Source organism: Diadema antillarum, unplaced genomic scaffold, assembly GCF_040938485.1.
Source record: "Diadema antillarum isolate AM-2024a unplaced genomic scaffold, OU_Dant_1.0 seq00000338_RagTag, whole genome shotgun sequence".
Taxonomy (NCBI): domain Eukaryota; kingdom Metazoa; phylum Echinodermata; class Echinoidea; order Diadematoida; family Diadematidae; genus Diadema; species Diadema antillarum.
In genome coordinates, this window is record NW_027271351.1 from 1,667,915 (window position 1) to 1,680,977 (window position 13,063).

Below are 13,063 nucleotides of genomic sequence, written 5' to 3' on the forward strand. Positions count from 1 at the left end.
AGCAATAGGTCTAGAAAGCCAGGGGTAAATAATATGGAAAAGAAACATACATCTACAAGTGGTATGAGGAATCCAATGTGGACAGCGTCACAATCTACGAAACATTCCCATGTAATTCATAGTCCTACTAACTGCATACTAGGTTGTGTACCTTCTATGGATATGTTTTCATATGAAGTCATTTAATTTGCTATATCTACTTAACCGAACAACTGCATATTTTTGCATGAATTTTTGGTAGCCCAGCACTCATTCCTGATTGCCCCAGGCTGCTGGGAAACCACAAATCTTGACCTTAGCTTTGCACAACACTGGACACATATACATTCCCTTTTCTACTATACATTTAACAGCCATAAAACTGCCACAAATTGTGCTTTCCAAACTGTGGGATGATAAATTCATGCATAGATCAATCAAGACGAACATACAGACAGCAGTAAGTTCTTGCATGCTTAACTATTTCAGATCCATAGGGGTAGGAATAACTGTAAGAAAAGAACTATTAGTAACAATCACAATAAGCATGCATTTTAATAAGTATCACAGAGGGCAAGAAATATGAATGGAAACTTTGGAAGCAGGGTAGTACGAGATCATGCAACTAAAGCATACAGCACACCTTTCATGCATATTATGAGGGGCATTGTTCTGACTGATAAGGAAAGAGACACGACAAACCAACCTCGTCATCATCATTTTGAGACTGCGCCTTCAGTGCCTCTTCATCTTTCCGTCTCTGTTGGGAAGACAGATGCATGGAAATTAAACTGTTTATCAGCTAAAAAGATATCACTTAAACTCACACACACACACACACAAACTTATCCCATTTGAAAAAGATATAATTATCTTTTCTTTCTTTTTTTAATGAATGGGACCAAAATAATGAATATCAAAAATCATCAAAATAATGGGATTGGATTTAACATTGGGGCTCCATGATCTAAAAACAAATGAAATATCTCCCCCCCCCCTCAAAAAAAAAAAAAAAAGATGGCTTTTGATGAGGAATCACGGTAGACCTCACCATCTACAGAGACTTGCAGGTGGCATTTCAATGTATACATGAAATGTATTGGTAGAAAAGGTTATATGCTGCTGTTACATTCACTGATACTGAGAAACCAGGGTAAAAGTTGACAAATTGTATATTTACAACTTTACAATGACACATTTAGTAGACTAATGTACTGATTTAACTTAAGTTGTTTTCAGTGAAGATGATGAGAGATCAGTATGAAACCATGAGCATAATGCTAATCTAGATTTAATTTGGCACACTGTAACCTAGGTATTGTCATACACTGTGTAACAGCATTGATTGATTGATTGATTGATTGAGAGGTCTTTATCAAAAAACTGATTTGGCAACCTAGGGTAAAATTGCATGGATGTACATACAAAATTATATATTGACATTAAAAAAATTATTTCATAACCATAAGTACAAAAATCATCACATTCAAGATATATGCAATTAATACAAATTTAACTCTAAAAATCATTACTTATATTTGGGGTACATCAGTCCAACCAAAGGAGAAAAAAAAAAAACCAAAAAAAAAAAAAAAAAGCAACCGAGAGGGCCTACATAAAATCTTAAATCTTTAATGTGTAGCAATGGCAAAAATTGGGGAAGTTGTGTGCTTGAAGTGGAAGGTGCGCAAATGAGAGAAGTGACACAAAAATGATGTTGTCATGTGGCATAAGTTAAATAAAAAAAAAATCGAAACATCATCTCTGAAAACTGTAATTCTTCCATCCTTACCCTCCTTTCTCTCCTTTCCCTGTCTCGCTCCTCCCTCTCCTTCTCCTTCTCCTTCTCTCGGCTGTCCTCCTTCTCCTTCTCTCCGTCCCGGCCCCGACTCCTCTCCTTGTCTCGACTCCGCTCTTTCTCCTTGGACCGGCTCTTCTCCTCCTTGTCCCTCGACCGCTCCTTCTCTCTGTCCTTGCTCCTATCCCTATCCTTGCCGCTCTTCTCCCGCTGGTCCCGATCCTTGCTGTGCTCCCGGTTCTTCTTGTCGTCCTTCGCCCTGTCCCGGCTTCCGCTCCTGTCGCGATTGTCTGAGCTGCTCTTCTTTTCCTGCGAGTTCACCCGAAAGACAAAGAGAGGTAAAATCTGCCATTTTTTGAACACTCATTTATAATGAATAATGAGCTGTTAGTAATCTCATGCCTGACATATATTGCAGAATGATTTATTTGCATCATACACTTGTACATTTACGCCTACGATTCTTTGAGCCCTGTATTTCTTGAGCAAAACACTGCTGTAAGAAATACTGGTCCTCTCAATCTTCAAATGAAAATGTACTTCTTCCTTTTTTTTAAATCAATGAATACAATTGAGAAGTCTACACAGACAACTTCTAAGATAACAGCTTCTGGGGGCCTTATGATGGCTGTGCAGATCATTCGATTATTCTGTCTGGTACTCAAATTCTGCTCTAAATGTAAAGCAGAGACTCCAACTCTCCCGTTTTCGACGGGAGATCTCCCGGAGAAAACGCATTTTTGCACAATCTCCCGTTCTCCCGCTTGAGATTTAATTTCTCCCGCCCTGGCTCTGTGTCTCCCGTTGGAAAGGATTTCTCACTTATTGCTATTGTATGTTGAAAAAATAAGCCTTAGATAGTACCAGAGAACATCTAGAAACCTAGGAACTTGGGCCTCCGAGGCCCCCCCCCCCCCTCGACGTTCCGCGCGATGTATCGCAATCGCAAAAGGCTATCGCTGCGACGTTTCATGACTTTTTTCTTTCAAGTCTCCCGCATCTTTTGACACCAAATTTGCGACACCCGGGCGGACTGTTCCGAAGTTACGCATAAATATGTATATGCATGTCAGACCCAAAATTGCTCAAAAACGTTAATTTGTGTACAATTTCAATGCAAACTGTGCTTACTAGCAAATTTCATAAAAGCATGATTATTTTGGTGTTTTATTGATTAAAATCAATGAATAACATATTTTCTTGTTCGGAGCGATGCCGCGGACAAATTTCATCGAAAAAACAATGAAAAACATAAAGTCGTAAAAACAAAGAAATAAATAAGAAATTCAAAAAAACAATAAAATACTTAAGAATTTTTTCTGATATCACAATTTTTTTTAATTACATTTGCTAAGGACACTAAAAAGAATATTAACACAAAAAATGTGCCTGTTTTGAGCTTTTTTGTGTGTGATTTATACCAAAAGTCTGATTTTATGCATCATCATGCATGAATTAGCATAATTTAGCATAAATGATGATTTTTTGAAAAATTAACTTCATGGTATTTTAGATTACATCATAGGCAATGTGTGTGCCAATTTTCGTCGCGATTGCATGGTCGACGGCCGAGATCTGGAGGGGGGGGGGGGGCCTGGGAGGCCCCCCCTGGCTCTATCAACTACCTAAATAGCCCGGCCTAGTTAGGGTTAAGTTTTAAGTTTACATTGAGCCTCCTGACAGAATCAGCACGACTTCACAGCTCTGCCTTGGTACACACTAGTGTCTATGTGCTAAAATCTGCACCACATATTATGACATTTCAAATTTCACTTGCTGCATAGTTTACTTGATGATTTCTTTCAATACAGGCTTATGTTGTTGTTTTTTGCACCATGTAAGAACTGGTAGCTATAGTGATCATGGCGACAACTCGTAACCATAGGGATGCTGGTGATGACCTAACTCACACATTAATTCTAGCTGACTGGGCACTCAAGACACAAACACACGAACAATACAAAACTACATTCACATACCACTGACAGAAATCAACATGGATATAATCAGCAATGGCAATTCAGTTGCAATTCAAGATCATGACAGTCTGCATCTATGACGCCACCATATCATCCAAGCTAACAAACCTTATTGTCTCTGTTGCGCTTGTCTCCACTTGTCTCCCTACTTTTCTTTTCCTCATCTTTCTTCGGCCTTGGCGGCTTCCCCGAGCTGCCCCCCTTCTCCCCGTTGAGTACTTTCTTCACAGAGTCAGCGCTATCCAGCTGTCAAGACACACAGAGGCAAATCAATCAATAAACAAATAAATGACTGAATAAATAGACAAAAACAAACAAAAAATAAATGAATACACATCTACATGAATAATCAAATATATCAGACATGAATAAATACATCAACCTGTTGAGGATGGTGCTGATTTTGCAATTTAACACGCATTTTCCATAGACACCTGCCCGAGTGTACTCAGGACTAGTCTTCAATGTGTTAACATATGAATGAATGAATGAATGAACGAATGAATAGAGAAGTACATATATCAAGATGAATAAATATTAGAGAAATGAATGGATAGAAACATTAATAATAAACAAATAATGAGTCATCAATATTCATGATTGCTGAGAAAAAAAAAAACACAATACATTCTGACACTGCAGCAAAACACACTTCATTAGTCACTTGAAGGTTGTCAAAGCATGTATCAATGCTACATTTCACAAGCAAATTAAAATGAAAGAAGCAAGTGAAGGGGATTTTTAAAGTAGCAATCAAATGTTGCAACTATCCTGTCACTGCCCCCCCCCCACACACACACACACACATGACAAAAATGCTCCCTTTTGAAATTTTCACAAATCTAGATTCTAAAAAATACTAATCATATGGTATGGTTTGGTATGGTATGGTTTATTAAATGAAATGTTCTCGCAGCCAAAAGGCTGAATTGCAACATTTGTTCACACAATACATGGTTGATTAAAAAAAGAAAGTATTTACAATTTTCAAATCATTCATCACTATTTAGAAAATAACAATTAACATCATTTACAACATTATTCATTATAAAAAATATTACATTCACTACATTCAACACACTGTACGTGACGAATAAACATAAACTGATCAAAAGGGACCAATGCGGTTACTTCCTTTTCTTACATTGTATTCACATCTTTCCCCTCCCTCTCTCTCACAAACACACACGCACGCGCAAACACAGGTACACTCACAAACACATACACACAATCATCTCTTCATCACATCCAATTAAGTGACTCTCACACACATAAACACATACAGACACTACAAATTCTCATTCTCCCACCACACGGCATTACTAATAATAAGTGTACATTCGTCACACTTAAACTGCGTTTTGATCACACAATGTTTACAAACAGTCAAATGTACAATATAATGAATGTTTACAAATATTGATGAGAGTACAACAAAAGTATAGATTCTGCATCATAAGATAATTTGATGCGGTGTGATATCATAAAATATGCCTAATATACTCTCATATACTCTCATAATATATCTCCGGGAATTAAAAACAGTATCAAATGAACAAATTCAAATTATCAACAGTTACCACCGAAAAAAAAAGGCTGCTGCAAACCTGTTGAAAGGTTGTATGTTCTCCAAGTAAGGTAATATTGGTTGGATATTACTTAGCAAAAAGAAAATTGTGGCTGGCGGGGTAAGTGAAAAGGAAAAGAAGAAAACATTACCAATAAAAATGTATACGTATACTATAAAATTACAAAAATAGTAATATATTGGTCATTCTCAACATAACAAAAATATTGCACTGCTGTAAATCTTCCAAGTATTGTAAGTATTCTCTATCAAAGAGTCTCACAATGTTACAGGCGGTACAGAAAGAGAGGAGGGGAGAGGGGTGGGAAAGCAAGAAAGAGAGATGGGGAGAGAAATACAGAGAAAGAGGAAGAGACAGAGTTGTGTGTTTTCCAAGTAAACTGATATTCGTAGAATATTGCTATAAAAAAAATTGTGGCTGCCAGGGAAAGTAAAAAGAGGGAAAAAAAAAACATTTTCAGTAAAAATGTATACATATACTGTAAAATTACAGAAATAATTATATATTAGTCATTTTCAACATATCAAAAATATTGCATTGGTATAAGTCTTCCAGGTAATGTAAGTATATAATTCTCTATCAAACAGTCTCACAATGCTTTGCAGGCGGTAGAGAAGGAGAGGAGGGGAGAGGGGTGGGAAAGCAAGAAAGAGAGAGGGGGAAAGAGAAGGAAGGAGAAAGAGGAAGAGATAGGGGTGAGGGGAGAGAGAGAGAGATGGAGAGGAAGAGTACACCGCAATACTTTGTGTGTAGTGCTTATAAGAGAAAATACATGAACGTTAAACTGTTGACCTTGTCGGACCGCACCCATATTCAACATTATTCAAACTTATCCGGCATCATATCTGGTATGAGTTTGATGATCATGATAACCTTTGTTATTGATTCACATAAATCGTGCATTGATCGTTCTCACAAAGTAAGGCATCGCACTGTTTTTCAGTCTTTCAGTTCTACATCTGTATTCCCTCAATCTCTCACTGCGCCTAAGGCGTCTTTTAGAGCTCTGCATTTCAGGAAACCAGTCTCTGAAGTGTTTGAAGAGAGACAGAGCGAAATTCAAGCATAGATCCTTACGTCGTTGGTACAGGGTTGTGAGTCCGCTTTGCTGCAGAGCAGAATCATAGTTGAGGTATCTATCTCCCAGGATGATTCGGAGTGCTCTTTTCTGTACCCGCTCAAGTTCTGCACTCTGCTGGGCGGTGATGGAAGAATGCCAGACAGGTACACAATACTCCAACAAGGGGCGAACATAGCATGTGTAGATGGTCATGAGATCCTCGGTGGAGGCACGGAAACGTTTTAGCGTGCGGATGACGTAGAACTTTCGAGAGGCTCTCTTGGTGATGTCTTGGATGTGACTCTGCCATCGGAGGTCCCTCTGAAGTATCACACCAAGTAGCTTAAGCTCCTCGACCTCTTCCAGAGTGGCATCGTTCAGCTTATACTCCGATGGTGTTGGTGGTGGCACGTCTCGTGTAAATGAGATACGCATTGCTTTACACTTAGATGGGTTTACACTGAGGCTATTAACAGAACACCAATCTTGGAACTCGTTCAGGACACCCTGCATGGCGCTTTCCTCGTTCACGCGAAGGCTCTCAACAAATGTCAGGTCGTCGACGTATTTCCACCTACCGACAGACGGGGTAGACAAGAGAGCGTCGTTGATGATAGCGAGGAAGACGAGCGGCCCTAGTCTTGTCCCTTGCGGTACACCTCCAGAAGGAGTCAATGGTGCGGATAGGGCACCATTGTATCTGGTCATCTGCTGTCTTCCGTCAAGGAAACTGCTAATCCAAGGGATGAGTGATGGACGGGTACCCATGACGTACAGTTTGTTTAATGCGATGTTATGATTGATGAGGTCGAACGCTTTCGAAAAGTCTGTAACTACCAAGGTGGAGATAGTTTTCAGTTTATCCGCATGACTGTACAGCTGATGTAGGAGGTGCACTAGATAGTGAGTCGTGGACATGCCTTGTCTACTTCCAAACTGCTGTGTGTCGATACTTGCTCGAATGTCGTTAAGCATATTCAAAGGATGAATACGAGACATTCCATAAAATCATTTTGAAGTTGGGTTACTATGGCAGAACAATGTGGAGTAGACTAATCATGTATAAACAAATGTATCTAAATAATTTGCAGTAGGCCCTTTTCATCACTTTATTACCCGATATGATATAAAATGTCAATATCTGTTTGAGCATTCATATTGTATTTGGCAACAAGGATAATTCAGGCCTAATTATCCCTCTGATAATATTCTCAAGGAACCACAACTGGCAGAAGTTATTCCATTTCCTTTCAAAATCTGCATCCTCCCACATGTAATGTATACAGTCCTTCAAGCGACTTATTTGGCTTAAAAGTTGATTCAGATTCCTGCAAGATGTATGAATGTAAATACACTGTATTTGAATATCTGATGAGATGTGCACTTACAAACAAAACCCACCTGAGGTTCAAACACTCTCAGAAGAATTTTAATGAAGCTTATAACCTTGGGCAATCACAAAATTATAGCTTGCATGGCTAAGGGTAGTGCAAGGCTAGAGAAGACTTTTGTTTAGTGCGTTTTTGCTTTAAAAATTCACGGCACAGAAATATTTATAGTATGGCTATAGCTTATGTCAAGAGAACATTAATAGTGACATTTACAAAATTACATGCAGAGTATGTAAATTCTGCATGCTACCTTTGTCCATTAGTGCATGTATATAATATGCGTATGTGTGTTTAATTGTCACTGTTTCCACCATCGGTTCTCCAATGTATTGTTACTGATTGCTTTCACCTCAGGATCAAAACACCGTAGGATGAAGAGTTTAGCAGCCACGTTCTAACAATGTAGCAGATAATCTCTTAGCACTTTCACACCACCAAAAAGCATTAACAGCAACAAAAAAGAACAATTTAAATTTGTCCTGCTCCATACTTTCATCTGTATGTAATATGTGCAACCATTGAGAACTATATGTGTAAAAGACTAAAGACAGGTGCACCATTTTCGCAGATTACGCAAATTGTTTGAGTTTGTTGATGATCGAGTAATTGCAGTAGTTCTGACAAACAGGCTTTATGGGACTGTTAGCAATACATAACCTTGGGATTGGACGGGGAGATCTAACTTTATCATTTATAATTGCCATCTATACCACTGACATCAAAGGAGACAACAATAACAACAATATAAGAAAGGAGGAAGTATATCATTACACGACCCTTTTCTGAAATTATTGTATACCAAAATGCCCGTGCCGATAATGAAATTATAGTCATCTCTGTACCATAATTGCATCACACATTGTACGTTGCAATCTCACCTTTTTGGATAGAGCAACTCCGATGGCTTGTAGGAATTCATTTGTCTTTTCTGGTTCGTGACCTGCCACAATTTTCGACGGCCGAACTGACAATGACTTCCCTGTGACCATTGCTGTAAAGGATAGTGTGAAGAACGGTTTAGAGCATTTTTCAGATGATACTCAGTTGGGTTTACATTGATCATTGATATGATATACAACTGTTACATTATGATAATGATGATATTTCTCTGTTGCTTTTAGTTTGAATATCAAAATGCAATTTACTCTGTGAAAGCTGCTAGACCTCTGGCAGTTTGAATCACAATGGTTGTACCTCCTGTAATAGCTTTGTATCTTTGTTTGCAAGAAAGGCAGCTAGCAGGCTTCCTGTCTACTTCCAAATGACTTCTATATTGGATTGCAACATTCTACAGACTATCTGACGTTGAAGTTTAGAACTCTTACTTTTACATCATTTATCAATGTGTCTCAGGAAAAGATTAAGGTACATTTACTGATACATTTTATAGTGCATGCTGCGACCAACACTTAAAATCAACTTCATATCACACATCAAAAATCACTGGAGAAATTGAAGACAGCATACATACCTACTACATCTATTGCTTTCTGTAAAAAGGCGATTTTGGCATCTTTATCCTGAAAAGGAAATCATAAAGCAATGTGTGGAGTCAAAATACAACAGTGAAACATGTGCATGAAATATACCTTGAGTCAAACAGGTCTCCTGTACAACTGTGCCACCACAAATTTCTTCACTTTGTGCAATTCATTAATGCATACATTATTTGAGAGATAATGGATCATGAATCATGTCTGAAACCTATTCTGAAATCATTCACTTTTGTTATTGCATATTAAAGGGATCGTACAGTTCTGGCTGAGACCTAATTTCAGGTTTCTAACATTTTTAGGTGATATAATGAGAAATCTCATATGAAATATGAAAGAGCATGCAATTTTATGAGGAATTCAACGTTTATTTGATAAAAATTGGTTTTGAAATGGCTGAGATATCCAAAAAAGAACGATTCTAATAAAGTGTGGGACCCACACTTTGTAACCATCGCTTTGTTTTACTTTGTTTTTGGATGTTTCAGTTATTGCAAACCCGATTTTCATCAAATAAACTTTGAATTCCTCTTAAAATGGTATGCTCTGTGCTATATCATAGCTTGGTATCTTGCAAAAACTCGAAAGCCTATTCCTCATCTCAACCAAAACTGTACTATCCCTTTAAGCTGTATAGCAAAGTTCGAAACAATGACCAGTCATGGCACATGCAGTAACTTCAGGATACATAATTTTAACCGTTGAGGACGAGTCCCGAGTATACTCGGGCAAGCGTCTATGGGAAATGCGTGTTGTAGCAAAATCAAACCGTCCTCAACAGGTTAACATCTGTCTGCTGTAACTCGTTCACAATGTAACATGTCTGGTGAGTATCTCACGTTCTTACAAAAATATGCCACAATACTACATTTTCATCTTATAAAAGATAACATGTGACATATTTGTGTATATATATCAACTTTGTACCTTTGAAACTAAACATGTTTCCAAATGTTAAACATAATAAAATCTAATCTCCATGGTAACTAGCATGAGATATTCTTATATCAGATCAATCTTGCACTTCACAGGCTCAATGTCTACTACCGAGAGAGTTTTCATTGACACCTGCATATCAATTGTAAACATATAATACACTGGTTCACATGAATTTTACAGATAGCCAGAACAATGCACTGTTTACTTTATACAAGTGGTGTACATTGAGTTTGTCACTGTACTTCTCCTCACCTTAACATTTTGTGAGTCCATTTCAGCTTCTGTAAAAAGGCCTTTCATGAAACCAGTTGTTCGTATTACCTGCATTAAAAGCAAAAACATACAGGAGACACTAATTAGTAAAATAGAAAATTGATTAATTCATACACGTACATTGGTAATGCAATAGTCTTCATTTCACGATTTACAACCAGAATGAGTATTCATTCATGGTAATAAGGGGGAAAAGAAGAAAATGGGAGAAGGAAAATGTGCTGATAGTTTACTGAAGTTAGGTTAGGTTTAGGGTTAGGGCTAGGTTAGGGTTTGTAGACTTTATACAACTTGTATGTCATATCTATGATTAGATTAGTCAAGAAACATTAGAAAGTCCCTCCAAGAATAAAGGGGAGAAAGAAAAGAAAGAACAAAGGGGAAAAAAAAAGAAGGAAGGAGGAAAGATGCTATATGCTGTGGAAATCGGCCTTGCCACTGTGTCAATCATGCGTAAAAGTACCGTATGGACATGTTTTTGGCATGGCCGCATTCATGAGTATGACTCGAGATCTGACGTTACTGTGGAAGAAAGCTAAGCCCCACCGCCTCAGCTTGAATGGTACACAGTGGGGCCGAATCACGAGTATAACAGGAAAGCTGCCGTAGCGGGCGTAGGGCGTAGTATTAGTACAGATAGGCAGTGAGTGGGGCCTACAGTGTATTTTACAAGTGTACAAGTATGCCTTAATTTCTATACTATAGTAAACTTGGAGTAGACTTCTAAGTAAATACAGGCAGCCTGATGACTGATCTGCCACTGTAAGTTAAGTCAAGTGGGCAAATGTTACAGTAGCGTCAATTACCGTATGGTCACCACTTGTGTGTAAGTTTTATGCACATCCGGGCTGGCGAACTAATATCGGCACTGAATTAGTTCGTCGCCCATAGCCTGCCACATATTATTAGCGTGTGTGTTATACATACGCTTCAATGAAGGAGGCATTGTCGGTCACCGCGTTTGAAAATCTCCCTTAATCTGCCACCTGAAATCCATTTTAAATCAAAAACATCCTTGCATTAAAAATGGTTTTATCACCTGTTACATATGGTAAAATATATTTTGATTACAATTATTTACGTTTTTACGGAGGCAAAAGGTGAATTACGAATGTATTTTGAGAGTGATGAAAATCCGTCGCCCAACCTGATCTCCGATCGCGGCGCGCGTTACATGCGATGTGAATGTCTGGCGACCTTACCGCAGTGGCGACCATACCGTAACTGACGTTAGATGGTTCTCGATATCTTCCTTGAAACTTGAAAGAAAATTAAAGTAGTTTTGGAAACCCCCAAAACTGTGTGTGACTTTGAACCTTGAAGTTGAAGCATTACCGGTAATTTAATCCCTTTAAGCAGCTCCTTGGAACTGTCCCAGGATGGTAATGCCATGGTGTCATGCATCACTGAGTGAGACTGAGGTGGCATGGTGAACAAGATGATTTTAAAAGACCACTTCCACTGCACTAACGTGTTACATACAATCTCCACTAACGTTAGAACTATAGGGCCTACCCCAAAATAGAACACGGTGTTCATGATGTTGATCTAGAGTCTAGACTAGGATCTATCACGATTAACGTTAACAGCTAGTATTAAATCCTTGGAAGAATCAAGCTTGAAAACACTCAGCAGTGTTAACACTAACCATGCTAACAGTACAGTGCTAACTTTACAGCCATTGTAAATTTAACATGACCTGTCTGTGATATGACCAATGATGACATTTTGTTTGTGACTGTCACTGTGTCCCATAATTTTATTAAATTGTATTAACGTTAAATTATGGCATAAATTTACATTAAAATTTACAATTGTAAAACACTGTTTAACGTTACTGTCGTTAGGTTTTCTAGACCTAACTGTTTGACGTTTAAACTTCAGTGGCACTGCTTTCACACAAGGGAGATCTGGAGTCGTCACATTTCACCATTGCTGTGGTTTACCACAAATTAGAAGACATCTCACACATGCCGTCGTAATAAACCTTATTATAAGAAGCCTTTCAGAAAGGAAACGATAAGGCATGTCGCAATGACTGGCAATTGTTACCGGTGCAGTGCAGTGCTGCACTGTGTTACCCAATGCAATCTTGTTTACCTCAGTGAAGATGTCATGCAGAAATCTGAACGGAGGTTTCTTCAGTAGTTTCTCGGTCATTGGTGGCTTCTTTATAATTTTCCCAAGAGAATCTTGAGTCTTCTTGATGTATTCCTCGCCCATGTTGTTTGAATGTACGTCACCTCATAACTAGATTGTCATTTACTTCGATGAGATCCTGCCAGACATGAGTAATTACGCTGGAAATTCCTGGTTGGTAACGAGCCTTTTCATTAGAAACGAGACGCTACTGCACCGGATTCATTTTTGCAGCCGAGAATTTGTTCCCATAATGCATTGTCCCATTTCGTCGTAGAGGGCAGCATCTTCAGTGGCTCAATCAAAATCCCCAAATGGTGTGGGGAGGAGAAAAATCTTTTGGGCTCAATCAGTGCCGTTTATTTATCTCTTAATATACGGCACTGGCCTCAATCAAAGGGATTTTTTTTTTTTTTTTGGATA

General features: G+C 38.4%; 1 protein-coding gene across 1 annotated transcript in view; it reads right to left on the reverse strand.

Moving 5' to 3' along the window:
• LOC139730803 (TRAF3-interacting protein 1-like) overlaps positions 1-12,778 on the reverse strand; it is a 32,369-nt gene extending 19,591 nt beyond the window's left edge. The window contains exons 1-7 of the mRNA XM_071641672.1: positions 12,602-12,778; positions 10,481-10,549; positions 9,268-9,316; positions 8,675-8,787; positions 3,865-4,002; positions 1,772-2,086; positions 686-739 (exon numbers count right to left, since the gene is read on the reverse strand). Coding sequence (XP_071497773.1) covers positions 686-739; positions 1,772-2,086; positions 3,865-4,002; positions 8,675-8,787; positions 9,268-9,316; positions 10,481-10,549; positions 12,602-12,724 — 861 coding nt within the window. The 5' untranslated portion in view covers positions 12,725-12,778. The remainder of the gene's footprint in view (positions 1-685; positions 740-1,771; positions 2,087-3,864; positions 4,003-8,674; positions 8,788-9,267; positions 9,317-10,480; positions 10,550-12,601) is intronic.
• Between the last annotated feature and the right edge of the window lie 285 nt (positions 12,779-13,063).